The sequence below is a fragment of the Plodia interpunctella genome, chromosome 27 (assembly GCF_027563975.2).
Source record: "Plodia interpunctella isolate USDA-ARS_2022_Savannah chromosome 27, ilPloInte3.2, whole genome shotgun sequence".
Taxonomy (NCBI): domain Eukaryota; kingdom Metazoa; phylum Arthropoda; class Insecta; order Lepidoptera; family Pyralidae; genus Plodia; species Plodia interpunctella.
Genome location: NC_071320.1, coordinates 3,625,075 through 3,652,665, shown reverse-complemented (window position 1 = coordinate 3,652,665; position 27,591 = coordinate 3,625,075). Strand labels below are relative to the sequence as shown.

Sequence of the window (27,591 nt, the reverse complement as noted above, 5' to 3'; positions counted from 1 at the left end):
GTGTCCTATTGTCTTTTCCATTATGTACAAACGGGAAAAATCACTTATTCGTTTATGTCAAATAAGTAACTAAGTACTACTCGTAAAATAAGTAAAATGAAATAAACATTTAAAACATAAAATACATTATATTAAATAATAAACAAATGAATACACTAAGAACACAGGCATTTCTCTCTCTGAAGAACGGCAAGTGCTTCGTTAAATAGTTGTTTCGATGACTGGATCATTTCAGTCAAATGATTATAATCGTCTTTCTTTTCTTCTTCAATCATTTTTAATCTGTCTTCCATGATTTTCAATTTCTCTTCGCTAAGTTCCAACTTGTATTTTAAATCTTCTTTATCTAGCATGTCATATCCTTCTGGTGGTTGGGACTCTGAGGAACTCTCACTTGGTCTTTCAGCAACAACTGCTGAGATGGAAGAATGTTTTTTAGTTATAGATGAACCCATGGAGAACTCGTGGGGTTGCTCTTTTAAAAGCGATGATTTAGAAATCTTCGATCCTCTTCTAGATTCTTTTAAACTCTTTACTTCTTCCTCCAGGCTAGCCACTTTTCTTTCAAGTTTTTTCTTTTTCTCTTTTAGTTTCCGATGTGTCATTTCGAGTTCTTCCCATTTGTGTCTTTCAGCATCTAGTCTGTCATTCAATATCACTACTAACTCAGAGAGTTTCTTTATTTCATTATCTGTTGCAGTTTTCATTGGAGTGAAGAAAACGCTTTGTAATGAACACTCTTCATACCGCAACAGCTGCGCTCTCAATTCTTCTATTTTAGTTGTTTTTTCTGAAGCTTGTTTTCGCAAAGCATCTATTTTTGCGTCTGTATTTTTCAAAAGTTTTTGATATTCGGCCAATTCGCTTTGCATTTTATTCATTTTCGATGTGTTTTCTTTAAGGATTTCTTGGTAGTATAACTCCAAACTCTTGATTTGATTCTAATGGCAGAAATAAATTAAGTTTATTATAAATGGAACTTTGGTATAGTTATTATGAAATAAATTTTCATAAATACATCTAGACTTATAAAAATGGCGATTGCGACTTAAACGCCAGCTCCGCGCCTGAATCAAAGATTCTAAAAGATTTGTAAATTTTATTGTTTCAAATTCTGGATGGATGACAAAACGAATTTATAGATATAGGTAACGAAATAAAAATAAATGAAATCATACACGTTTTTAATAACTTAATCAGAGTCTTTCCCAGTGTAGCACTCACCCTTTGCTCGTTAACCAGCATGTCGTCATGGTTGCTCTTCTCAACAAACGTCTGCATCTTCTGTCTCATCGTAGTGACGTCACATTCCAGATTCCTGATCCTGCAACGACCTCCATCAAATTTTTTCTTCAGTTCTTGATTTTCTTCTTTCAAGACTTCATAATCTTTCATCGCTGCATCAATATCTTTTTTACGTTTTGCTTCTATTTCTCTTATAACCTAGAATGAATTAGTATTTTAAAATCGAAAATAAATAAAATGAAAGAATGTGAAACAAACTATGTGTTAAATCAATTTATTTAAAGTGACGAAAAATACAGACGCGTCATCTTCAAAAGTAAATAAATAAAAACATATTTGACCAAAGGCTCTTACTTCGTGGTCCACTAAATAAAGGACGGATTATAATTTTTTGAATAAGTTACCTGAGCTTGGTCCTTTCTCTTCGAGGCTTCGATCAGGTCTTTCTGCTTTAAGTTAAGCTTCTCCTCCAACTCAGAAACTCTCGATTGAAGTAACACAATCTGCTGCGCTCTACCCTTCCAGCCTGCCAAATCATTCTGTAGCTCCTTGATACTTGTGAATTTATCGCCTAATTCCTGCTGAAGAATCTTAGTAGCGATCAATATATCGTTTTTTAGTTCCAAATTTCTATTTTTACTATCGTACAGTTTTTTATTGACAACAATAAGTTTGTTATTAAGTTCTTTCAGCTCATCTGGACTGGCGTCTTGTGCATCTTTGCACATGCAAATATCTAGTTTCTCTTGTTCTTTAGAGATTTCTAGTTGCATGATTTTTCTTTCTAGATTAGCGTTTCTAGTTTTAAAGCCTTCCAGTTCCGCTACTAGATGTCGATTCTGTTTACAAAGGTCAGTTATTTTTGCGCTGATCACGCCGGCTGATTTAGAAGAGATAGCAGGACCTGAGCCTGATATTATATCACGTATACGCTGGTTGAGGTCACCAACAGTTTTACTTAGCTCTTTGATTTCCTGTTCTCTTGTGAAGACACATTTACGTAGCTCGTTGTTCTCTGATGTCATTATCTGAAATAGTTAAGTAATTTAACACTTTTTTGTTTTTTGAAGATACAATTTTTGTAAACGGAGTTTCGTAAAGTAGAGGTTTTACACTGTGAACATCAGATAGGCTGTTGGCAAAAGTTAGCGACTTCAAAGTAAGGCCTTACTAATACAGCGAAGTATCTAGTAGGTAATATAAATAAACACCTTTAGCTGTTCTATGAGATGTGCATTCAACTCTGGTGGGTACAAAACATCGTCGGGTTCAGGCTTGTCAAGCGCTGCTAACATTTTGAGTTTCATTTCATCAGTCTCATCTATTTTTCCCGCTAACTCAGCTTGTTTATCTTCTTTGAAATTAGATTTTGAGCGCAGCTTCGTAGACGATACTTTTTTATTATCAGTCATTTTGGAATAAATAAAAAATATTTCTCACATTGATTATACCTAGACAAAAAATGATGACATAAGTCAGGTTATAAACAAAAAATAACTATTTTTAAATAATAATTTGGAAAAGAGGATATATTTAAGACGACTTAAAAATAAAAAATAGTTTATTTGCTACTAAATTAACAAAAATTACAAAAATTTTAACTATGTATTCTTATAATAACTAAAACTATATTGATAATATTTTTTAAATTTTAAACTGTTAGTATTTTATTAAATCGATTAATAATTAATATTGTTTTATAGAGATTTATCATCGAATACAAATTAATTTCTACCATGGAATGAGTTGAGACTCCACGAAGTACTTATTAAATCCTTGATAACTATTTATTCCCCCTTATTTTTTAAACATACACCCCGCCCTTTGAATTAGTTGTGCCAATATAACGACAACAAAGAGCTGTCACTCACTGTCACTGTCATCACTGTCAAATTGCTAATTGTACCTAGTTCCCCTTCGTGATTAGAAGAAGAAATTGATTTCACTAAATTGATTTTGTTATTAGTTCGTTTATATCATATCGAGTGTTATACCAATGAACTCAACGTAGCAGGAGCATCAGCACTGTGAATTTCCTCAGCCCTGTGAGCACCAGGTGCGTTGAAAACTCCAAAAAATCCTCCTTTTCATCGCCGAAGGTCTAAACACTTGTTATCTTTTTATTATGCAAACAAATCAATTTCAAGGCGTATTCTGGTATTGTTTCTCAATTAGCTGTCTCATAACAGCTCCAAGGTTTTTATTTTACATGTTTAATAACATTTAGAATGTCCATGTAGTTCGATCCAATTAAAATTATTCAATAAAAATAAATTTTCTATTTCTATCATTCAGTGGACTATTTGCGATATTATTCTAATGTCATGTATGATAGTTTTAATAGACAACTACTTGCTTCCACTTATGAAACACATCGTGAGGAGAACTGTGCTTTATTAAATATTGATTATTTCGTTCACTAGCGCGTATGCAATGTTTTAACTGACTCAAATAAGTCCTAAGCACTTCCCGCAACTTTCTCTGCCGCAATGCAATGTTTTAACTGACTCAAATAAGTCCTAAGCACTTCCCGCAACTTCTCTGTTAACTGATAGAAAAGGCATTGAGTCTGCTGTTTATATTATTGTTAATAAAGTTAAAAAAAGTTATAAATAAATGAAATTGAACACCAGTGTTAGCTATTGCTGTTATATCAGTGCACTTTTATAATAAGTATTTATGTAGTTAGATATTGGTAACTGAGTAAATCAGTTGTCTTCCACACTTTGTTTGATTAAGACAATAATTGCTAATTAATTGCTAACACTGGTGTCAGATTTCACACACATAGATTTCGATCTATCTATTTATTTATTGAATAATAGACAGTCAGCTTCTTCAGCAGATGCATCTATATGAGTGTTGAAAGTCACCTACCTACAGACCTAGTATAGTCACTTAATAAAGTCACTTCACTGATATTATAATTAATTTATTTTAATTCAGATTATAAACAACAATGACACATTATCCATTTATCTAGTGCTAGTGGCTCGCCCTGGTTTGGCTTGGGTAAAACCATATTAAAAAGTAGGCTGTATGATTTTGCCTATCTCTGTGCCAAATTTCATCAAAATCTGCCAAGTAGTTTATGAGTTTATCCATTACAAACAAAAACATAAATCTTTTCTCTATATAATATTAGTATGGATAAAAAAAGCTTGACAAGTGGTTAGAAGGATTCTAAGTCAATCTATATCTATTCTCCAGCCACAATGCCCGGTACGAACCTCATTGTTCCGGTGGTCCTCTGGGGCAAGCACGCACCCACGCACTGCATATCATCAGTGTACCTCTCGAGGGACCAAAAGACTCTGGTGACCGGTTGCTATGACGGCCAGATCTGCATTTGGCAAGTGGATCCGGGGACGCTGAAGATGATCCCGAGGTGCTTGCTGGTCGGGCACACGGCACCTGTCACTTGCTTGTCCAGGGCTTCTATTGTACAGGTATGGTTCAATCAGTTTTTAAACTTTTAACATGTTCATAGGAGACATAAAAGAAATTTAATTGTTATGTCTGTTACAGTAGTAAATTTAAATGAATATAATTTTTTTTGTGGTGTGTGATCTTCAAGGTTGAACGAAATATTTTACTAAAAAATATTTTATGTTACTTTTTTAGTGTACCATACTGCAGGTAAAGTACAGTAGGCACAAGATCAATTTGCCCCAGAGACCTTAGTCACTTAAGTCACTACTTGTGGTCACTCTCAACCATGAGGATATAAGATTATTATGATCATCATAAACAACAGTCATTTAAATGTCCCCACAGCTGGGGCACTGGCCTTCCTTATGGATGGATAAGAAGTATGGGCCATGACCCATCACGCTGGCCCAATGTGTATTCACAGACGTACAGAACCCTTAAAAATTTGATTGATTTTATTATGTTCCAGGACAACAACTTCATAGTGAGCTCATCGGAAGCTGGCGAGATGTGCACCTGGGACCTGGTGGACGGCAAGTGTCGGGAGAGCGTCAAGCTGACACAGATACATACCAATATACAGGTTAGTGAATGTTAAAAACTGCTCTTAAAAAATAAATTATTCAAATCAAATCGTTTTATTTGCTTAAATAGGGTAGGTGATACAATATCCACATAATGATTTAGAACAAGCCTATTTAGCCGTTGTCAAAAGCATGCAAATGTTAATAATAGCATATTTAACAAATTATAAAATGAGATGTCATTTTATAATTTTTTCAATATGTTATTATTAACTAAGATTAAAATAAGATGAAATAAAATATCACTTACTAGGGTTGTTGTACATTTGCCACAAAGTAAATTCGTCACGTTTTTTAAACTTCACACATTGAAAGTTTATTCGTCACATGCATGTGTTAGTTCGTCACAGATAGCTTCGGCTTATTGTAAATTTGCCACAAATAGTAAAGTACCGACAGCAAGCAAAGTGATTATTTAGCGGTCAAAATGAAGATATACCTAGTTATTTATTGCAAATGTTCTATGTATATGCAACTATATGAGGACAAGATAATCTGGGCAAATTAAAACAAACATAGATACTAGACAGCACTCCTCCTCCACATGCTATCTCTACATGTATGTTAATTATTGTCATTGTAATCCAAAAACTCTTTGATTGTGTAAAAATATTTATCAAGAAGCCATTTATTTGTTTTTTTTTTTAAATGATTCAATGGCAATTCGCGTATGAATTTTGGAATCTTGTTGAATATTTTTATAATCATAACATGTTCATTTCTGTTCTTCTTATAAACTGGTATTTTCATTGTCTATAAATAATTTCCCTTTTTCGGTGACACCGACGTGATTTATATTTTCCCTTAACATTGAAAGTGCCTCCAACGTTTTACAGCTGTGGAAGCAACTGGGAAAACTCTCTCACATGAGAAAGACAGGTTCATGAAAATTGTATTCTTGGACCTTTCATAGAATACTATTTTCATGAAGGAGAGGACGTGTGGACTCAGAGAGAATGGTGAGAGGAAGAAAAGGAGTACTGATCGTGTATTGAACCTTAAAAGTATGGAAAGTACAACAAAATATTTTATCATTGACTCCAGGCGTACCACATGTGCAACAGTGAGGATCTTCGGCTGTTCTGCAACGGATACTACGCTGAGATCCTGATCATGGATCCGTTCTCATTGGAGATCATCTTCTCGCTCAGCTCCAAGATGAATCCTGACTGGATATCCGCTTTGCATGTGAGTATAGATTATTATATAGCGGGCCTTGGGTTCCGACGCTTAACAGCTGAAGATACAACCGCGAAAATGAGAGGATATGGATTGTTATATGAAACAGTGCTCCAGTGGTTAAGACGCCTGTGAACTCGTATATTAGTAGTTCAGTGATGGAAAATGATCTTTTTCTGATTGGCTATATAGCTAAACATCCAAGACCCGGGGGTCTTGGATGTTTAGCTATATATATATTTGTTATAAAATATAGTAACGTTGAGTTAATATCCCATAACACAAGTCTCGAACTTACTTTGGGGCTAGCTCAATCTGTGTGATTTGACCCAATATACGTAGCTGCGTCTACTGACAGGGTCGCCATGTACTTACACTAACTTTATTGTGCAAAATTAACGATTTCAGGTGCTGAGGCCGTCTTCTCGCAAAGATGATGTTGTTCTAGCTATTTCCATCACTGGGACCGTTAAAGTGAGTTCCACATTGTTGTATGTTTATTAATAACCTTCTAACATCAGTAATTCGTTATTTGTATAAATATTTTTATTTAATATGTTTATTTTCGTCTACTTTATCTGTATCTATCTATAAATATACTAAAACTGCAAGTCTTATATCATATCTTATGTACAGGATATATAAAAGAAAAATTATTATTGGGGGGGCCTTATGGTCCTAATATGGTGGTAAAAGTCATGTCAGATGCCTTTAGGCGACTTGAATAATATCTGTCACCAGTGTTAGCAAAAATACTCGAAAGTGAAGAACTTCCTGCTTACACTTAAAAAATATCTTACACCTGAGAAGAAAGTTAGTTTATCTTTCAAAATTAAAGAACTCATGTTATAATAACGAAGCGGTGTTGCTGTAATGGTTAAGACGCCCGCCTGTGGATTGAAAGGTCCCAGGTTCGAATCCCACTCGTGCCACATGAGTTTGTATACCAATCTGACTCATGTATAGTAGTTTTCATCGACCACCACTTGCTTCCGGTGAAGGAAAACATCGTGAGGAAACCTGCACACTGGTTGATTCTTATTAACTTGTGTGTGAAATGGAGAAGGCAATGGCAAACCACTCCATTAATAATGACAAGAAAGTTATTGTGTGTGTTTCATTCCATGTAATAATCACTATCCTCAGTCATGAGGAACACGACTTATAGTTATAATAACAGACTTTAACAAACTTTGACTAACAGCGTAAAGCATATGTTGCGAAATTAGAAAGTATATATATTACTATGGCAAACTTCATATATAATGGTTATTTTCGCCGCACCTCTCACCCGGTTCCGTGGTGTAGTGGTTATCACATCTGCTTTACACGCAGAAGGCCGCCAGTTCGATCCTGGCCGGAATCATATTTTTTTTTTGTACGTTACATTTTGTTTTTCTGATTTTTATTTTTTACTCAATGATGTCAAAGAGAGGTGTTATATTTTCCCCCCATTAGTGTCGATAGTGAAATTGTTTTTTTTAATATATACTTAATCAAAATTTTCTTCGAATATTTTTTTTTGTTTATTAAGAACGCAAATTTGCCAATATTTTTGTTGTACAGTCAACAGCACATCAAGTTACCCTGCATGAACCTCTATGGCGCGGTAATAGTGGCGAGTTTGCAATGGATTTGGGTCGGTTGATATGCTGTGACTGTACGTAGGTAGAATGAATGTCGAATGTCATTATGCGATAAAAATGCGCAAAACGTCGTCGGGAGCTTTCTTAACCGCCTTCCAAAAATAGAGGAGGTTATATATGTATGTTCGGGTGTATGTGTCTATTTATTTTTTGTGCATGTTCAACGATTTTTTCACTTCTTATGCTCATAAAGTTTGATTGTGTTGTGACGCAAACGTCCTAAAATTTGAATTTTAAATCTAGATAATAAATTAAAACCTCTATGAATTCATATGAAGGCCCCCGGTGGATAACCGCACCTCGCTTTGAATGCTTCTATTTATATTCTTGATATTTACTAGCTGCGTTTTGGGATTTCTTTCCCGTGGGAATTTCGGGAAAAATGTACCCCACGTGTTATTCCAGGTTATATTCTACCTGTGTATCTACCAAATTTCACAACAATCCGTCTAGTAGATTTCGCGTGAAAGTGTAACAAACATACATCCTCACAAATACTTTAAATGATTTCTTTAATGATAGACTCGGATAGAATTTAGGGCTAGTACAAGTACATTATAATTCTTTTTTTGTTTTGGATTTGTAGTGGATAGCTCCTCTTTATTTATTTATATTTGCATACCTATATTCGGTAAAACGTGTAGGTCTAATTCATTTTGACTATTTGTACTCATGTTTTTGGCAAATAAATGTTTTCTTTCTTTCAAACTTTCGCATGTATAATATTAGTAGGAAGGTACATACGTGCGAACAAGGGTCAATTGTCAGTCCAAAAATGTTAGTCATTTAGCTGTTAGTGCGTTATAAAATAAATAAATAGTTTTATATCATACTAGCCCGCGTCTTGTCCGCGGCTTCGCCCGCGTGAATTTCCCACGGGAATTATTAGATATATTTTTCAGTGATGAAAGATACCCAATGTCTTTCCCCTAACTTCAACCAATGTTCTTGAAATTTTGCATATATTGCAAGAAGATTGGTATCTAAGTAAATTGTTTAAATTATTTGTAAAAAATTAAGATTAATTTAGTTTTTGTTTTAATATTATTTTGTTTTAATTGGTTATTTATTTCATTTATGTGTTATAGAATCTAGTTCCTTTGGTTAGTGTCCCAAAACTCAAATCTCGAACTTACTTTGGGGCCGACTCAATTTGTGTAATGTCAATAGTGTAATGTGTGTATGTTTGTATTATACACTATAAATATAAGTTACCTTTTCTACATATTATACAATTTCTGCATTAATTTTCAACAACAAACTCACTTACTGGTAACAAACAAACTTAACCACTTTCGCATTAGAGTTAGATTAGTGAAGATTACCACTTCACAAATCTAACTCTAAACAAACAATCTAAACCTTCGCATTAATATAATATTAATTAGGGTTACATACAATTATTTTTCAGGTGTGGTCTCTTCTTGGACACGAGAACAAGCAATCGGAACCTATATATGAGAATGAATCGAAACAGATAAGATGTCTAAACGCCTTGTCCTTGAACTGCTGCGCTTACAACCAGCGCACTGTGCTGATCGTGTGCGCGAAGTACTGTCAGATTTATGACGCCGGTTGGTGCTTTTTCTTTATACAAAATTAGTAATAAACCAGATCGGATCGGCTCCCGATGAAGGAATTCCTCAAAGGACTGCTACGCTGGAGGTCCCGGGTTCGAACCCCGGTCAGGTCATGATGGAAAATGATCTTTTTTGAGATTGACCCGGGTCTTGGATGTTTATCTATATATGTATTGTATATGTTATTAAATATATACTATATTTTTCGATCGTTGAGTTAGTATCCCATAACACAAGTCTCGAACTAACTTTGGGGCTAGCTCGATCTGTGCGATTTGTCCTTATATATTTATTTAACGTCAATTACGTCACGGTCATTAAATTTTACATGTCCTCAGTTTTGATGGCAATGAATCGTGGTGATAAACATGACCAGGTGTGCACCTACGATCGGCTCCCGACGTGGGAACTCCTCAGCTGCACGTAGATGTTTTTAATTGCGCATTGACAACATGACAACAATAAAAGCTTGTGTCAAAAATGATATTATTTTATAGAATACGCACGTTCGTCGGCAACGTATCGGATATCCGGTGTCCATGGCTGCGGTGTTTGCTTACCATCAGGCACCATCAGGCAACTCGCATGCTCATTTGCCTACAATATTAAATTATTTCAATATATAAAAAAAAAAAACTTATATTTCCAGGCGATTTCTCAGTGCTATGTTCGATACAAGCGCCATCCGGTGAACGCTGGATGTCCGGAGACTTCCTGGCTCCTGACAGGGTCCTGGTCTGGTCTACCGAAGGCAAGGGATACATGTACAAGTTGCCAGCTAAGTAAGTATCAAGTATTATTGTTTTAGTATTTTATTATTTTTGTTTTGTTTACGTTTGACATTGAAATGTACGGAACGCTAAATAGTATTTATTTTATCTATATAAGCTATAAGAATGGGGATTCTGCGACTATTTAATTTTTACATGCTAATTGCTAATATACAGTCTGTCAAGAAAGTGAAGGAAATAAATGATGGCGCTGTCTGGCAACACTGGGTGTTTATCAACCAATCTTGACCATTATATTTGGTGTTGCAATGGCAAAAAAATGTAGTTCGTTAAAAATCAATTTTCTTCACTTTCTTAACATACTGTAGTGTGTGTTATGTCTACTGGTGATGGTAAAATATATATATAATAATCTTAAAGGCTTAATTTAAATGATTGTCAACATTATTTATCTTTTTTCAACATTATTTGGTTTTTTGTTTGATTAGATTTAACTGTTCTTGGTCAAAAATGTCTCGAGCTAAAATTAAAAAAAAAAAAACTTTATTTAATTATTTTCGTACACAATATTACAGTGTAATTTTTTTTTATTAGTTTAAAACTTCTACGATTGATCTTGGTCAGAAATGTCTTGGACTTAAATAAAAATTATTTTTTTAATTTATTTATTTACGTACACAACATAACAGTGTAAATATAATACTTACAAATGAGAAATTACGTACGTACAAAGGTACTACTTAATCCCATAGAAATTCCTTCAAATAGTATGTCCGCTCTGTATTTTTTTGTAATTCGGGATTTTTACAAAAATTGTCCTAAAACCCTTGACCAGGGGAACGTTTAAGGGGATTGTAGAAATGTTTCATATATAATATTACTTTCTCTCGCACTCATTCTATCTTTTTTCCGGTTACTTCCGCCGCCATCGAGCTACGGAGTCCAAGGTCCACTTTTTTAATTTTTTTTATACTTTTTAGAGCTTGTGTACCCCAACAAGTTGACAAGCAGGAGTGGGGTATAGAAAAATCGCTGACAGAAAATGTCACACCTGTATAGTAAGAAAAAAGTTTTTTTTAACGTTTAACAAATTAACGTTAAATATAACGCTTGAATATTTTTATTATTATTAACGCACGTTATTTCGATTTCAACGTAACGAACATACTTTTTTTATATTGTTTTAAAATTATATTTATGTAAAAATTTATTTGGACTAATGTTGTATCTCTTTTACTATTGCAAGTTAGTATGTTTTTTTTTATAATATGCATTAACATTTCACATTCAAAAATATTTTTATACATATTTTATACATAACATATTAAAGTGCTTTCGTGAATATTAGCATTTATTCGTGAATAAAGCCTATTTTAATTAATATATTTAATTTTAATTGCACGTTAATCCTCGTTCGCACGGACGTGAAAAAAGCTGCCGCATTTTTACCGCTCCCGAAGTGCCATTCGATATTCAATCTACCGTCCAATGCACAGCGCTCATAATGCGATGGAAAATATTCGCGACAAAAAGGCGTTGCTGTGTAAACGGATATTAATAAAAGACGAACCGATTGGGCAGACACCGAAATACCGACAGAAAGGGATGTAGGTATGCAATAAAAAGATAAACAGGATGGCCTTCCTTTTCTATTAAATACGTGCGTCCTTTTCTGTGAGTCAAAAGTAAGATTATAATAAGTAAGATATTTACGTTTGTCTTTTTTCACCCTGATTTTTCATGTCATGTCATATCAGTTCGTATGATACTAATTTCTCATGACGTTTTTGACCAAGCATACGATTGTGACGCTCTCAACATTTTAATTAACTTAGATACATCTGACTATTAAATAAGTTGTTATAAAAAATTCAACCTCTTTATCATATTATGTACGTGTAAGTTTTCATAATATGAAGCCATATTTTTTTTTCCAAATACTCATCCGTAGTTACACATTTCCAGCACTGCCCTGCTTTAAAAATATTATAATTTATGTGTACACTTATAACGTGACGTTCCACGGGTTAAATACCTTATGATCAGTTTGTTTTTTAATTAAGCATATTTCTACTCAGAAACTAAACCAAAATTAAAAACACACAAAAAACCGTCCGTAAGGTACCTTAACCCGTGGTACGTCACAATATACTAACAATATATTCATTTCAATTAATATTCATATATTACATAGTAAAATATATTCGTCATAATAATTTCTTGTCGTTTATTTAAATAATCGTCTTTGGTCATTCTAAGGAGCGTTTAGACGCGGCAGTCGGAACGCTCGTGGCAATGACTCTTTTACAATGTTGTCACATTCATCCACGAGAAATGTTACCTAGAGGAAAGTCGCTTAAGAAATTTTCAATTGTTTATTTTTATTATATACTAGCAGCCCGTCTCGGCTTGATTAAACTTAATAAATATACACCTAAACCTTCCTCGAGAATCATACTATCTATTGGTGAAAACAGCATGAAAATATGTGCATTAGTTTTTGAGTTTATCGCGTAGAAACAGACAGACGCGGCCTTGGACCTTGTCTTATAATATGTAAGGGTATTGATGTCGCTTACGTAGTAAGCGATTGACCTCCATTTGGTGTCATTTTTTATTAATTGTCACATTTCTTATAGTAAAAAAAGGTAAGTGTAATTCTTGAATTTCACATTGGGATGTTTCTCAGAGAAATTTTTCAAATTTTAACAAAGACAAGAATTAGTTTTTTCTATCTGAATTTAAAACAAACGTCTTGGCGCAAAATGTCCTTTTCTTACAATGTCCTTTCTCATAATGTCCTTTTCTCGAAATGTCCTTTTCTCAAAATGTCCTTTTCTCAAAATGTCCTTTTAATAAAATAAACTGTTTTAAATCAGCTGCTTATCTAAATTATCATCAAAAACACACAAGGACATTTTGAGAAAAGGACATTATGAGAAAAGGACATTTTGAGAAAGGACATTGTGAGAAAAGGACATTTTGCGCCAAGACGAAAACAAATAATATGTACTGTGCAATATTATTAATGATAAAATTTTGGAAATGATTCCTTCCTTGAGAAAATTGACGGATCGTAACGACAGCGCGGCCGCAGCGGTCGAAACGCTCTGAGAACCAGCCATTAAACAGATATATCAATAAGGGCGCTGTGAACGAACAGCGCAAGTTGAAAACAATATATTTTTTGCCCTCCAATTTGTACGTTATAATCTCGGCTATTTCTTACGTTACTCTGCTAAGTTTCCACTTAAACATTGACACATATCAATAATAACAAATGCAACGACACGTTATCATGGGCCACGTCATAATCATAACATTTTTGTTTTAGCAAACTGCGCGGAAAGGCTATATATAGGTCAGCACAATTGATTATTCGTTGATGTAGTAAATTGTATTATTATGTTGCGTGCACTATGTATTTGCTTGGTACCCTATTTTCTTTATTTAGGAGTTATCATAAACCATTTATGCTTCAAAAGCAAACAGTTTAGTTATCACTTATTCTGTAGACGTGATTGAGCCTGCACGAAGGACGGACAGTCAACATATTGACATTATATGCTGTTATACATCTAGTTTGGGCTTGTGGCGACATCTATAAAACCATATGCACAACAGCACAGAGTGAGCGCCGGCTTAACGCTACAAGTCGGACAGGTTCGCAATGTAACGGATAGATGGTGTTATGTTCGTGCTGACAAGTCTAGAACGCACAGTTGAAGTTTTCAAGTTTACGCGCGGGTATTTAAATATTTGTAAGATGCTGTAGATGTCGCTGCAGGTTCTTTGTTTGACAGTCCGCCAGATAATCCTGATCCCTTCTTACATATAAAACTAGTTGTCCAAGTCAATTGTACTTATTTATTTTTAATTAATAAAAACTTTTTTTCTTTTTCACCCAATTTCTACTATACAGTCTTCTCATTCGGTGCTGTGAGGCCGCGAAACCCGGGGTCAGCGTAAAAAATAAACTTTACAATTTTCGAATTGAATGCGTACGAATTATGTGTTGTAGCTTGTGTTATGTAACGTCAGAGCGCACTACGTCACGCAAAAAGAAGGGATCCCCCCCCCCACTGCCTGCAACTATAAATATGGCCGCAATGTTCAGTCGGCGCTCAGTGTGTTCGGGTGTATCTCAGTGTCTCACCTCTGTCGTGTAGTGAATGTCCGTTGGTTAGTTAGCATGGTGGGACGTCATTCAATAGATGTAACTAGTTATGAATTTGCGGCGGGCTATCTAGAGTCGTAGCTAATAACTGTAACGTGAGCGAGGCTATTTTAAGGGGGACATAGGGAGTGGCCGTCTTGAACGCTAGTATTGTTTACTATTGACTCTAAATAGTCATTTCATAAATATTTTTGTGCAGACATAGCCCAGTTACAGTTATATTTTATGTATAGATTTTACCGTGGTAAAGTGAAGAAACATTGAAATAAGTTATATGAAAAACTTTTGTGTGCTTTAGTTCATTATCATCATAAATATGGGCCATGACCCAATACGCGGGCCCATTGCGAATTGGCGGGTTTTAACGACTGCAAATACAACCGGGACCAACGGCTTTACGTGCCTTCCGAAGGACGGAGGAGCTCAAAATAATAAATTTTTGGTCACCCATCCAATCCGACCATTGTGAGAGTAACTTAACTGCCACTATCACAGGCCGAGATTGAGTTCCATTTCCTTCATTCCATTGAGTGCTTTAATTACTTAAAATGATAATTCTATACTAAGTTCCAATATTTTTAGACTATGGTTAGATAACAATAGTAGATTCATTAACCATTGTACTGTCTTGTGTTAGAATGATAATTCTTGTTATGTTTAGTTGCTTCTTGCACATCCATTGTAAAGTCATTTTGTGTGATACCCTTTGGTGTACTGCTGTCGTATGTTATAATTGCATAAAAAAATATTCTATACTATTATTATAAAGAGGTAAGCGTTTGTGAGTTTGTATGTTTGAGGCGAGTAATCTACGAAACTACCGAACCGATTTAAAAAATTCTTTCACCATTAGAAAGATACATTATTCAAGATTGCTATAGGCTATAATAAATTACCACAGGAGCAAAGCCCCGGGCAACATCTAGTTATTAATATATATCAATTACTCACGTTTCGCCTTGCTAAACACATCTGTGCTGAGGAATAAGTGTGGTTTTGCACATTACAATTTTTTAATTTTTAACAAAGACAAGAATGAGTTTTACTATATGACTTTACTATAATTACTCTGTACTGTAGTAATGTCAATTTTATGAATGATTGATTTTGGAAATGATTCCTTCCTCAGGAAAATTGACGGATTGTAATGACCGCGCAGGTCGAAACGCTCTGCGAAACGCCCACTTAAGTTTAACCTTTATCATGTCAACTAGGTTTAGCTGTAAGATAAGCATTAGGCACAGTCTGTCATGAAATAACTGAGGACGCTGTCTGCTGGCAACACTGAGTGTTAATAAATAAATAAATATATTAGGACAAATTACACAAATTGCAAGTATTGTTGCCCCAAAGTAAGTTCGAGACTTGTGTTATGGGATACTAACTCAACGATACTATATTTTATAACAAATACATATATAGATAAACATCCAAGACTCGGGTCAATCAGAAAAAGATCATTTTCCATCATGACTCGACCGGAGATCGAACCCGGGACCTCTCAGTTCAGTGGCAAGAACTTTACCACTGCGCCACCGAGGTCGTCAAACCAATCTCGATCATTCTATTTGGTGTTGCAATGGCAAAAAATTGTAGTTCGTTTAAAATTAGTTTTCTTGACAGACTGTAGCTTTAGTATATTATATATTAAAAATCGTTGTGTGTGAATTTCACGAGCGTTTTTAAGTGGGCTCTCATTAGTGTTTATTAAATTGTATCATACACAATAATAAATTTAATTCTCCTATTTCATAAATAAGTAAAGTACTGGCTGGTACAATGTTAATTTATTTAATGTTTAATTTGAAAAAAATATTATTTATAAAAAAAAAATCGGACACTAATGAAACGCTACACGCTGCGTTCAAACGCTCGTGCAATTCGCCCTAGTTTTTCAGTATAAAACAAACCGAAACAAAACTAATGATGAAATATATATATTTATTCTTTTGTCTGTCTGTCTGTGTGTTCGCAGTTCGGTGCCGGATCACAAAGGCTTTCATGGACCAACCGTGGACCATGATAGTCCAGTACTGTTCAGTATATTGTCCCATCCTGATATTAAGGTAAGTATCATTGTCTACGTCAGTACGGTAAGGTTCTTGCCACTGAACCGTGAGGTCCCGGGTTCGATCCCCGGTCGGGTCTTGATGGAAAATGATCTTTTTCTGATTGGCCCGGGTCTTGGATGTTTATCTATATATGTATTTGTTATAAAATATAGTATCGTTGAGTTAGTATCCCATAACACAAGTCTCGAACAAACTTTGGGGCTAGCTCAATCTGTGTGATTTGTCCTAATGTATTTATTTATTTATTTTACATAGTAACCACAAAGGAGTCGCTTCCAGTTTGTCCAACCATTGGATATCAGGAATTGATGACCGACTCGGTCATGCATATTATAATAATATGCACTACCTGGTGCACCCAGGATTAGCTCCCGACGAAAGAATTCCTCAACACTCATGGTTAACACGGTCGTAATGAAAGCTTGTGGCAATAATTATATTATTTAATTAAAGCGTTTTTGCTCTCGAAAATACATTGCATGACTCATTTACAGCTCCTGTCGTGTCCGCCCGCCATGCGTTTCGTTATAACTTCTGTTGGTGGTAAACAACGTCGATTGTTACTCCGCGGGGACTCTCATGGTGTGGTCTCGTTGTGGAATGTGGACGACGCAGCCACCCCTTTTGCGGATAAGGTTCCATGTGAGTTTATTCTGGCTTTTCTTCTTCTGCAAATATGTTATTTCCTTCATATGTTATATAAAATCAACAGTTACAATAGCGTGAAAGTTTTGTCAAAAGTAAATTTCTTTTATATTAATTATTTGTGGTTCAATTTTAGCATACATTTATATACATTCTTTTTTTTAAATAGAATTTTATCTTTCAAAATATTAGTTATTAGCATAGCATATTATGATACTAATGTAATAAATGCGATAGCTACTGAGGATCTATGTGTATATATGTATGTTCATTACTCTTTGCCTCAAAATCAACTTGACGGATTCTTATGAAATTTGGTACACGAGTGGAACATAATCTGGAATAACATATATAAATATATAACACATATATAAGAGGTTATGTGAGTTCCAAGTAAATAAAAAAATACATATATAATAAATGTTACTTTGTGTCATATATATTACTTACCTGGCTTCGCTCCTGTGAGAATTACAGGATAAAAAGTACCATAATTCAAATTCAAATTCAAAATTCATATCCAAATTCAAATTCAATCATTTATTCAGAAATTAGACCTTCACAGGCACTTTTTCTCGTCAATCTTTATATTTATAGTTATTTCTCACAAGCTACAAACTACTGGCATTTCGGAACGACCACTGCTGAGAAGAAATGCCGAAAGAAACTCATTTGAACAGTGTTGGTCCCTATCATGCCAGATCGACTTACCATTATTGTTTCTTATCCATATCCATATGTGTTATTCCAAGTTATATTCTACCTGTGTACCAAATTTCATAACAATCCGTTCGGTAGACTTTGCGTGAAAGAATAACAAACATACATACACACAAACTTTCGCATTTATAATATTAGTAGGTTTTTTTTCTCTCTCCTTCAACTATATTAAATACACAAGATTTTCACACACTTAATTGTGACGGTGAAATATGTTTTCTGTTGATTTTATTTTAATTTGTTTGTTAAGGTCACGCTCCTATTGTAAACACGAGCTTGGATATGGCGTGGGCGGAGATGAACCCGAGCCCCGTAGGCATCTTAGACCAGTTACACCACCCCGATGAACCAGGTAAACACACAGATTGTGTTATTTAAAAATAAAAGTGCTATATACATATATTTTGACTAGATATTGCACGAGGCTTCGCTCCCGTGGGAATTTTGAGATAAAATACCCACTGGTGGGTGTGACTACCTCGTTGGCGCAGTGGTACTTAAAGTAAGCAGGACAAATCACACAGATTGAGCTAGCCTCAAAGTAAGTTCGTGACTTGTGTTATGGGATACTAACTCAACGATACTATGTTTTATAACAAATACATATATAGACAAACATCCAAGACCCGGGCCAATTAGAAAAAGATCATTTATCATCATGACCCGACCGGGGATCGAACCCGGGACCTCTCGGTTCAGTGGCAAGTACTTTTAACACTGCGCCACCGAGGAGATTACCCGCCTCGAATATTACACTCACAAACTCTCGCCTCTTTATAATAATAGTATATATTCATTGATGGGTTAATCGATATTTTCCACAGAAATCAAACTGACCGCGTCGATATACCTCCTCGCCGCAAATAGGCTAGTGGTGGGCCGTGAGGATGGATCAATAGTGATAGTAAATGCCACACATACGGTCCAGTTGCAGTTGCTACACGGGTCTCACCAGCATCTCGACGGTAAGCGGTCCTATTCATTCGTGTCGATTATAATCGAATCTAATTACAATAATGATCTGAGCGTTTTCAGCCTTTGAATGTTGAAGCCCAGGAACGGTTTTTTTTGAATAGATTGATTAATTATTATATTTATTTTATTTTATTACGGAATAACAAACAATTACAATATAAAGTCTTATTAAAATATAAATTAAATATGTATGTGTAGATAACGTTATTCACAGCATAATTAAATTCTTAATAAACAAAAAGTTGCCACTAGAGGTCAACTGTGTGATTAAAATATATTATTTAAGTTTTGAAGACAGTTGAAACATTTTCAACGATCATCAGATATGAAGTTGTAACTTTTAAGAAAATTTTATTAATTCACGTTAATCGTTAATCGAATCCGATTACAACATACTACTATATCAATCGGATTAATAAAATAAAACGGTACAATGTTAATTTTGTAAATGTTTAATATAAAAAAAATTCTTTATTTAAAAAAAAATGTACGACACTAATGAAACGCCACGCGCCGCGTTCAAACAGTCGTGATATTCACCCATTTTAGAATTTTTGACTCGAAAATTTCATTGAATGGTAATATTTTTAAACGATCTACAAATTACACTTTATCTACATTGTTAATGCATGTCAAATTTCATGATTCTAGGTCAACTGGAAATACCCTGTAGGTTTTGAGTTTCTTCTGAAATAGTCTAGTTGTCAAATTTTTGTTTTGATGACTATTCGAAGGCCCTTATATTAGTTGAAACGCCAGTGAAAAATTACTGTGATAATGACAATGCTTTCGAAGATATGACAAAAATAAAATCACACATTTTTGGACTCGTCCAAACGCTCCGTGCTAAATGACACAAGTGACGTCACAGCGTGATGAAATGTTCGCGAAGAAAGATATGTTTGTTCGACAGCTACATTAAACATTACGTTTATGGTGATGACTTCTTAATAAAATTACTTACAATATTTTTTTTTTTTATGATGGTCGAGTTTGTTTTTATAATTTCTCACTTTTTCAAAATGGAGTTTCCAACCAAGTTTAAATCTTAGCATAATGATCCAGCTGCATTGTTACCGTCTATGAATTATCATAATGATCCTAAATATATCTTATTTTACCTAGATTATACATATTTGAACAATCGGCTGATTGTCAAAAATACACGTGAGGTCCAACAGAAATATAAACTTCAGAATTGTGACAACCGTGTAATGATCAAAAAGTTAAGCCAAAAGAACTTCACATATTTCAAAACACTATATAATTTCTTGAGCGACACACGATAGCGCGTTCTAAAACTAAATATCGCCATCTAGTGACAAAAATATTCAATTTTAATATTGGCGATTAAACAATATTTTTTGCTATTCTCTGACCTTGTCAACTAGCCGATTGCAAAATTTTCAATTTCAATGGTCATATACTTCGATTGTTTCTTATTTCATGTTATTTAGTTAGTAATTCACATACATTTGCAAATAATCTCATGCACACTAGTGAACTTAAACTGTCATTATTTAAATAATATTAATTCTTTTCACAGACTGGCCCCCTCATCAGCTGCTTCTCGGTCACAACGGTCGAGTCAATTGTCTACTTTATCCACACCACGTTCACCAAAGGTGAGTCCAATTGTTTTTATTTATCTCCCAACTCTTCTTGGGGTAAAAAGCGGGTACAAACTCTGCACCCCCCTTTTTACCCCCTTAGAGGATGAATTTTGAAAAATCCTCTCTTAGTGCACCCCTAGAAAACATAAGGAACCTACGTGCTAAATTGGAAGTTTCTAGACCCAGCGGTTTGGGCTATGCGTTAATATTTCATTTAGTAATTAAGTGTATTCTTTTATACAGGGTTACTGGTATCTAACGCATAACCTTCCAAAGGCGCATAAGATACATAAAGACTAACATTTTTTGTTCTACGACTTTTGTCTAAACGTAATAAATACAAAATAAAATCATTGTTTTAGTTTAATGTCGTTTCTATAAAACGTTAACTCTACGATCGATTCCGCTACATAACGGTACTGTACTGTCTCGTGTTGCTCGGCTATTACATAGAGTTTAGATGTGTAGAATCGCAAAGTAGATTGTATTTTTTTATATGAAAAAATAAAATAAATAAAAACACGAAAAGTCGTAGAATAAAAGTTGCTTGTCCTGATGTACCCAAGTAGTCTTTAGGAGGTTTTTCGTTTGATACCAGTAACGCTGTATATATATATAGATTATAGATTCGCAACCAATTGAATAGAATAGGCCCAATACGAACATTATTTAGACATATGATCTGCGATGAAACCTTTATGATCACAGAGAAAAAATGTTATTCACCAAGTCCAATGGCGCTACACAGCCGCCATGTTTCTTTTTAATTATTTTTTTTTTACATAATAAACTACACAAAACGAAGTATTATGTTTTTACCCGAGCGAAGCCGAGCGTCGTAATCCATCTTCGTCGACGTCATAATTACAACCTCACTTAATTTTTTTGAAGTGAAAGCTTCCTTAGCGGCGTTGTGCACTTTTTATGATGGGTAAAAAATGTTAAACTCGCGTCAGGACACGTGACCTGATCGGAAATTCGTGAGACGTCAAAAATGCACAACGTTAATATTCAAGTTTTCACCTCTGCCGGCATTCCCGGAGTGAAACCCGTTATTTTATTATAGATACGACAAAGCGCACCTAGTCTCAGGTGGTATAGATTTCGCTGTCTGCGTGTGGGATCTATTCAGTGGTTCCCTATTACACAGATTCTGCGTACACGCAGGCGAAATCACCCGTCTGATAGTACCACCGGCTAATTGCAGCGTAAGTAGCTTGTTTAACCTTTTACTGTCTGTAAAAAAAATATACATATATACTGTACTGGCTTTTGTCCACAACTTCGTGTGTAAGTATAAATCCGTTTCCCATGGGAATTTCAGGAAATCCCTGCTTAGTGCTCCCCTACACTGTCCTAGGAACGTAAACACCCAAATTTCAGCTTTCTACGCCCAGCAGTTTCGGCTGTGCGTTGTCTGTCAGTCAGTCACTCAGTAACGCAAGGGTTTTATATATAGATAACGACTGTAATATTACAGTGGGCTGAGTATACATATACGCGTAAAAAGGTATAGCGGTATACAAGTATACCGCTATACCTTTCTACGCGCATACCTCTTCCTCTTGTAGATCGATCGCCTATAAACTCGATGTTCATTGGTCGATGTTGCAACCGTTCGCTACCGTACAGTCAACAGCTCATCCACCTACCCAAAATCATTGCAGACTCGCCCCTATTGCCGCGTCATAAAGGTTTATGCAGGGTAACTTTGTGTTAGGGATGTGCTGTTGACTGTACCTTTTTTAATTTCTTTTATTTTTCAATTTTTTCTCATCCACAACTATGTGTAACATTTTATAAATGAGTGAGTCAAGTAATAACCAATTGTATAAAAGTTAAAAGGAACATTACTGACGAGCCTTATTTTATTCGGTTTAGCGATTTTTCATACAAAATTACTTAGACATAGTACAAGTTTTATATTTTTGTGATAACCTTTAAAAACCTTTATTTTGATACTGATAAAGAAACACACAACATACATACATTCGTACTAATACTAAATTACTATTACATTACTAAATTGAAGCTACTAATTGACCGAGCGACCGAAGCGAGCGAGGTCTACAATTCTACTTGGGGTAAAAATACATTTTTTGTATGTATGTATGTGTGTATGTATGTTTGTAACGCGATAACTTTTGATTTTGTTGGTCTGATTTTGATGAAATTTAAAAGGTATGAATGGTGTGAATTGTGAATATTTCAAAAACGACTTAACCGATTTTGATGCCCCACGAATGCCGAATAACGAAATGATTTGTAGACTAAATTGATTCGTTTTGTTACAGCCAAGAATCCAAAAGTGTATCTGCTCAGTTGCATCTGACCACAGCGTGACATTACTAAGTAAGTGTTTACCTATATGTACCTCTTAGAAAAAGTGTCACAAAATAAACTTATAAGTTTATTTTGTGACACTTTCTTATAAGTTAATTTTGTGACACTTTTTTATAAGTTTATTTTGTGACACTTTCTTATAAGTTAATTTTGTGACACTTTCTTATAAGTTAATTTTGTGACACTTTCTTATAAGTTAATTTTGTGACACTTTCTTATAAGTTTATTTTGTGACACTTTCTTATAAGTTTATTTTGTGACACTTTCTTATAAGTTTATTTTCACACTAGCGTTTGCTTTTTGATGCGGTGGTGGTGTAATGGTTAAGACGCTCGCCTGAGGATCGAATGTGTTAAAAATCCCACTCGTGCCACATGAGTTAGTATAGCAGTCTGACCCATATATAGGTCAGTTAGAATAGTTTTTATTAGCCACCACTCGCTTCTGGTGAAGGAAAACATCGTGACGAAACCAGCACACTGGTTAATTATCTACTTGTGTACCAAATGGGGAAGGCAATGGCAAACCACTCCATTAATAGTGCCAAGAAAGTCGTTTGTGTTTCATTACACGTAATGAAACACCACGACCCACAGCCATGAGGAATACGACTATGGAGACTGTTTTTGCCCGCGCCTTCGCCCGCGTTTACAATTATTGTCAATATCTCGGGTCCTAAGTAACGTATCGCTATGAAGCCTATACCAGATTTTAAGTTAAACCATCTGGTATATAACTGTGAAAACAAAATCCAATCCCATCCAAAGAGTTCAAGATTTTTTGCGCTTTAGTTTCAAGCGTGACCTGATGGTGCACTCAGGATCGGCTACCGACGAAAGAGCTCATCAACGGTTCACAGCTCCGACATGATGTTTCACACGCATTGAATCCAACAAGATCTCTGTAGACAATAAAATGATATTTTTGTGAAAAAAAACTTAGAAATTCAATTCTTTACCAGGTCTAACAGAACGGAAGTGTGTAACGCTCGCGTCCCGCCATCTGTTTCCTGTTGTGAGCATAAAATGGCGCGTCGCAGATGATTTCATGGTCGTCGCTTGTAGTGACGGCACCGTCCACGTATGGCAAATGGAAACTGGCCATTTGGATAGAGTTCTACACGGTAAGTTCTATTATACAACTTTTATATAGCCGTTTATCTGTATAAGCGTGGTATTGTGAAGAAAGTGGGGAGTTGCTGATGATTTCATGATCGTGGCTTGTAGTCACTGCACCAATCAGATGGAAACGGACAATTTGGTTAGAGTTCTACACAGTAAGTGCTCTTACACAGCTTTTATATATCTAATAGGCTGTATAGTTATGTTATAACGGTGTTATGTGACTTCATGGCCATTTTGAATAATATTGGCGATTTATACATACATACCTACTATGATTTCATCCACCAGGTATGATAGCTGAAGAAGTACTCGCTGCTTGCGATGAAGCCCTAGCTGACGACTTGGGCGGCTCCCTGTCGCACGGGTCGAGTGACCTGCAGGGCTTGGCCAACCCGGCCGTGCATTTCTTTAGGTAAGAATTGTATAAGCTGTTTGCGGACTCTGGGCTCCGACGCTCAACGGCCGAGAGAAGAACCAGAGAAAACGCTGAGGTGACAGAATAAGTAGTTTCAAAGTATGGAAAAGGAGTTTTTTTTTTGTTAATTTTTCAAATCTCTCATCATAATTCGCGGTTGCATTTGGACGCTGTGACGTTGCGAACCCAGGGGTCAACGTAAAGAGTAAACTCAAAAACAAATTTGAATATTGCTGCTGTGCTGTGATTTACAACCGGCCGCTTGCCTGACGTCAACCCTTATTGGGTATGTTATGTTGCCTTTCAGCTTCTAAAGCCATGAGTTCCTTATTCGCCTCATACAATATCCACGTGAATCAAAATCGAATCCTATCCTAACTATAATATTATAAATGCGAAAGTTCGTGTGGACGTATGTGTGTATATTTGTTACTCTTTCACGCAAAATCTCTGGACGGATTGTTATGAAATTTGGTACACGGGTAGAATATAATCTGGAATAACATATAGGGTACTTTTTATCCCGAAATTCCCACGGGAGCGAAGCCCCGGGGCGCAGCTAGTTTATAAATAAATACATTTCATTGGACCTGTTCATATAATATTTATTTCTTTACGTAATTACATCAAACGTTTTAATCTCCAGGGGACTCCGCCACCGCAATTTAACAGCAATGCGAGCGGCGACCCAACGCGGTCTAGCTGCTTTACAGTCCCAGGGCGGGGCGGGTGGCGCCGGTCCTTTAGCGGAGCCCTCGCGGCCGCGCCGGGCCATGCTCACTGTGCAAGGATTCCGGTCCAATCCTGCTGGTAAGTTTATACTAGGTTGATACTTGGTCGATACTAGGTCGATACTAGGTCGATACTAGGTCGATACTAGGTCGAACTAGGTCGATACTAGGTCGATACTAGGTCGATACTAGGTCGATACTAGGTCGATATTAGGTCGATACTAGGTCGATACCAGGTCGATACTAGGTCGTTATTAGGTCGATACTAGGTCTATATTAGGTCGATATTTGGTGGGAGCGGGTGGTGTAGTTGGTCTAAATGGAGGTTGAGTTGAATCTTTCCGGCACAAAAGTGGTTGCCCACTATTAGGGTGTCATGTAAAGTTATGTTACAATTTGAATATTTTGCCCACAGACCCAGAAAGCCACATATTATTCTTCGACATCGAAGGCCTGATAGTGGAACTGTTGAGTGAAGAATATTCTGCCATGAGCCCAGCCAGTTTGGAGGTAACTAGTCTACTAATAAACTTGGTCTCATATATAAATCCTAACTAATATTATAAATGCGAAAGTGTGTTTGTTTGTTACCTCTTCACCCTCTATATCTACTCAACAAATCTTCTTGAAATTTTACATGCGTGTAGTTTGAAGTATGGAGAGGGACAAAGAGAATTTCATCCAGGAATATTAACGCGGGCGAAGCCACGGCTAGAAGCTAGCCAATAATAAATGACAAGGTCATTTATTGTAAAAAAACATGTGTAATCTATATAAACAGATATATTTAAGATCATTATTATAGTTTTTAGACTATAACAATGCAGCTGGATCGTTATACGAAGATTCAAAGTTGAATGGAAATTCTATTAAAAAATATATAAGTTTACAAATATACCATAATAACTAAACCATCGTAAAAAACTAAAATTTTGTAACAACTTTTATTAAAGAGTCATCACCGTAAACGAAATATTTAAGGTAGCTGTCGAACAAAAAGCTTTTGCTCATTTATTTATTCTCGGTTCACAGAAAAGTGAGCTTTAAACCGTGCTCCGTAAGTATACTTCACACTGACAACATCTGAGCTAACTGCAAGCGATTCGCTAATTTTAAAGTGTGTCTACTACTGAACTATTTAAAGCTCATTTTTCAATGACCGTTATCTTGCTGGGGTGTGATAAAAGTATATTATGATAATTACAATTGATTATATGTCTATTTTTTTTTTATTAGGAGGCTGGCCTAGTGACCAGTGAATATATGACATTAGCGGCTTTGACACAATCAGCCAGTCCTGACGCGACCAAACGAATTTCGGGTAAGAATATGTTTTTAAACAAATTATTAGGACAGCGCCATCTAGTTATTTGAGTCATACCATACAATACAATAATTCTTTATTGCACAAATTAATTACATAGTTTACATAAGTACATAATGTATAACCACACATAGCATGACATAATAATATAGATACATTGTGCAAAAGGTGGCCGGCCTATCGCTGTAGGCAACTTTTTCCAGACAACCTTTTGGGAAATTGCTAGAGTCGTAAAACTGACTAGAAACAATCGGGATTATAAAAACATTTTTCGATCGAACAGTTTTTGTGTATAATCTTCGTCGGCTTAGAGACAAGGAGATGAATCAATTCGGCCATACCGTTGGATATATATGTGGAGTGGTTAGTTAGAGCATTGTCCCGGATAGACGTGGGCGTGAGTTCGAATCCCGCTGGAGACCTGAATTTTTTTCATCTCATGTGTTATATAAATTAAAATTTCACGTGAAAAAGTGTATGTCGAAGTCTAATTTCTAAAAAAATGCTTTGACTCTGACATATGTTAAACATTTGACACTGTATTCTGTATATATTTTCTGTCAATGCTCACGAATCTGGATAGATTTCTTCGGCCGTGTCAAAGACAAGGCTGGCGATATGGAACGCATACTGAAAGAGAAGGACAAACATGGTGGGTATTCTATTAAGATGTACACTGATTTTTATCAAATCCATCAATATGTGTGGCTACTAAATTGTGTAGGCGTTTATTAAAATATTTTGACACCCTCCCTCCCCCTGGTGAGATTTGCGAAAATGTATTTTATGTTTGTTTTTGACATGATTTTTTTTTATTCTAAAAAGAAATATAAACAAGTTTGTTTGTTAGAACCGCCGTCGTCTTAGTAGACGACGGCGGTTTTAACAAACAAACTTGTTACAACTTGTTACAACAAAGTAGTATTAGTGATAGTTCACTAATACTATCGTTATAAATATTAAATCACTATATAAATTATATTCATTATTTCATTTAAAGGTAAAGTTTTACAATAAATATTTACATTTACAATAAAAGCAGGTAATATTTGATT

General features: G+C 35.3%; 2 protein-coding genes and 1 non-coding gene across 9 annotated transcripts in view; 2 read left to right on the top strand and 1 right to left on the bottom strand.

Annotated features, from left to right (window-relative positions):
• Positions 1-108: 108 nt before the first annotated feature.
• On the bottom strand, positions 109-2,718 carry LOC128681614 (uncharacterized protein). The gene is made up of 4 exons (XM_053765630.1): positions 2,457-2,718; positions 1,650-2,273; positions 1,225-1,443; positions 109-941 (listed from the first exon to the last, which is right to left on the bottom strand). The coding sequence occupies exons 1-4, from the start codon at positions 2,655-2,657 to the stop codon at positions 156-158; spliced, it is 1,830 nt and encodes a 609-aa protein (XP_053621605.1). The 5' UTR covers positions 2,658-2,718; the 3' UTR covers positions 109-155.
• A 418-nt stretch (positions 2,719-3,136) lies between these two features.
• The window catches only part of Rbcn-3B (Rabconnectin-3B), a 90,771-nt gene continuing 66,316 nt past the window's right edge, over positions 3,137-27,591 (top strand). Inside the window, exons 1-22 of one of the 7 annotated variants that reach the window (XM_064436881.1) lie at positions 3,137-3,301; positions 4,456-4,694; positions 5,147-5,260; positions 6,306-6,449; positions 6,849-6,914; positions 9,498-9,660; positions 10,316-10,448; positions 11,378-11,455; positions 13,732-13,758; positions 16,550-16,640; positions 17,141-17,288; positions 18,262-18,363; positions 18,836-18,976; positions 20,533-20,611; positions 21,666-21,807; positions 22,894-22,951; positions 23,904-24,065; positions 24,355-24,478; positions 25,128-25,291; positions 25,628-25,722; positions 26,449-26,533; positions 27,120-27,188. In XM_064436881.1, the coding sequence (XP_064292951.1) occupies positions 4,461-4,694; positions 5,147-5,260; positions 6,306-6,449; positions 6,849-6,914; positions 9,498-9,660; positions 10,316-10,448; positions 11,378-11,455; positions 13,732-13,758; positions 16,550-16,640; positions 17,141-17,288; positions 18,262-18,363; positions 18,836-18,976; positions 20,533-20,611; positions 21,666-21,807; positions 22,894-22,951; positions 23,904-24,065; positions 24,355-24,478; positions 25,128-25,291; positions 25,628-25,722; positions 26,449-26,533; positions 27,120-27,188 (2,419 nt within the window). In that variant the 5' untranslated portion in view covers positions 3,137-3,301; positions 4,456-4,460. The remainder of the gene's footprint in view (positions 3,302-4,455; positions 4,695-5,146; positions 5,261-6,305; positions 6,450-6,848; positions 6,915-9,497; positions 9,661-10,315; positions 10,449-11,377; positions 11,456-13,731; positions 13,759-16,549; positions 16,641-17,140; positions 17,289-18,261; positions 18,364-18,835; positions 18,977-20,532; positions 20,612-21,665; positions 21,808-22,893; positions 22,952-23,903; positions 24,066-24,354; positions 24,479-25,127; positions 25,292-25,627; positions 25,723-26,448; positions 26,534-27,119; positions 27,189-27,591) is intronic. The other 6 variants (XM_053765645.2, XM_053765644.2, XM_064436882.1 and 3 more) reach the window with 6 other exon arrangements.
• TRNAV-UAC (transfer RNA valine (anticodon UAC)) lies at positions 7,734-7,806 on the top strand. Its single transcript has one exon. It is a non-coding gene; the product is annotated as a tRNA-Val (tRNA).

What these genes read in the sequence shown, in the direction of transcription:
- LOC128681614 (XM_053765630.1), bottom strand. Translation starts at nt 2,657, where the DNA reads ATGACTGATAATAAAAAAGTATCGTCTACGAAGCTGCGCTCAAAATCT. An exon ending in ATCTCATAGAACAGCTAAAG is followed by an intron (nt 2,274 to 2,456) that starts GTGTTTATTTAT and finishes TAACTATTTCAG; the next exon opens with ATAATGACATCAGAGAACAA. An exon ending in TGCTGGTTAACGAGCAAAGG is followed by an intron (nt 942 to 1,224) that starts GTGAGTGCTACA and finishes TTCTGCCATTAG; the next exon opens with AATCAAATCAAGAGTTTGGA.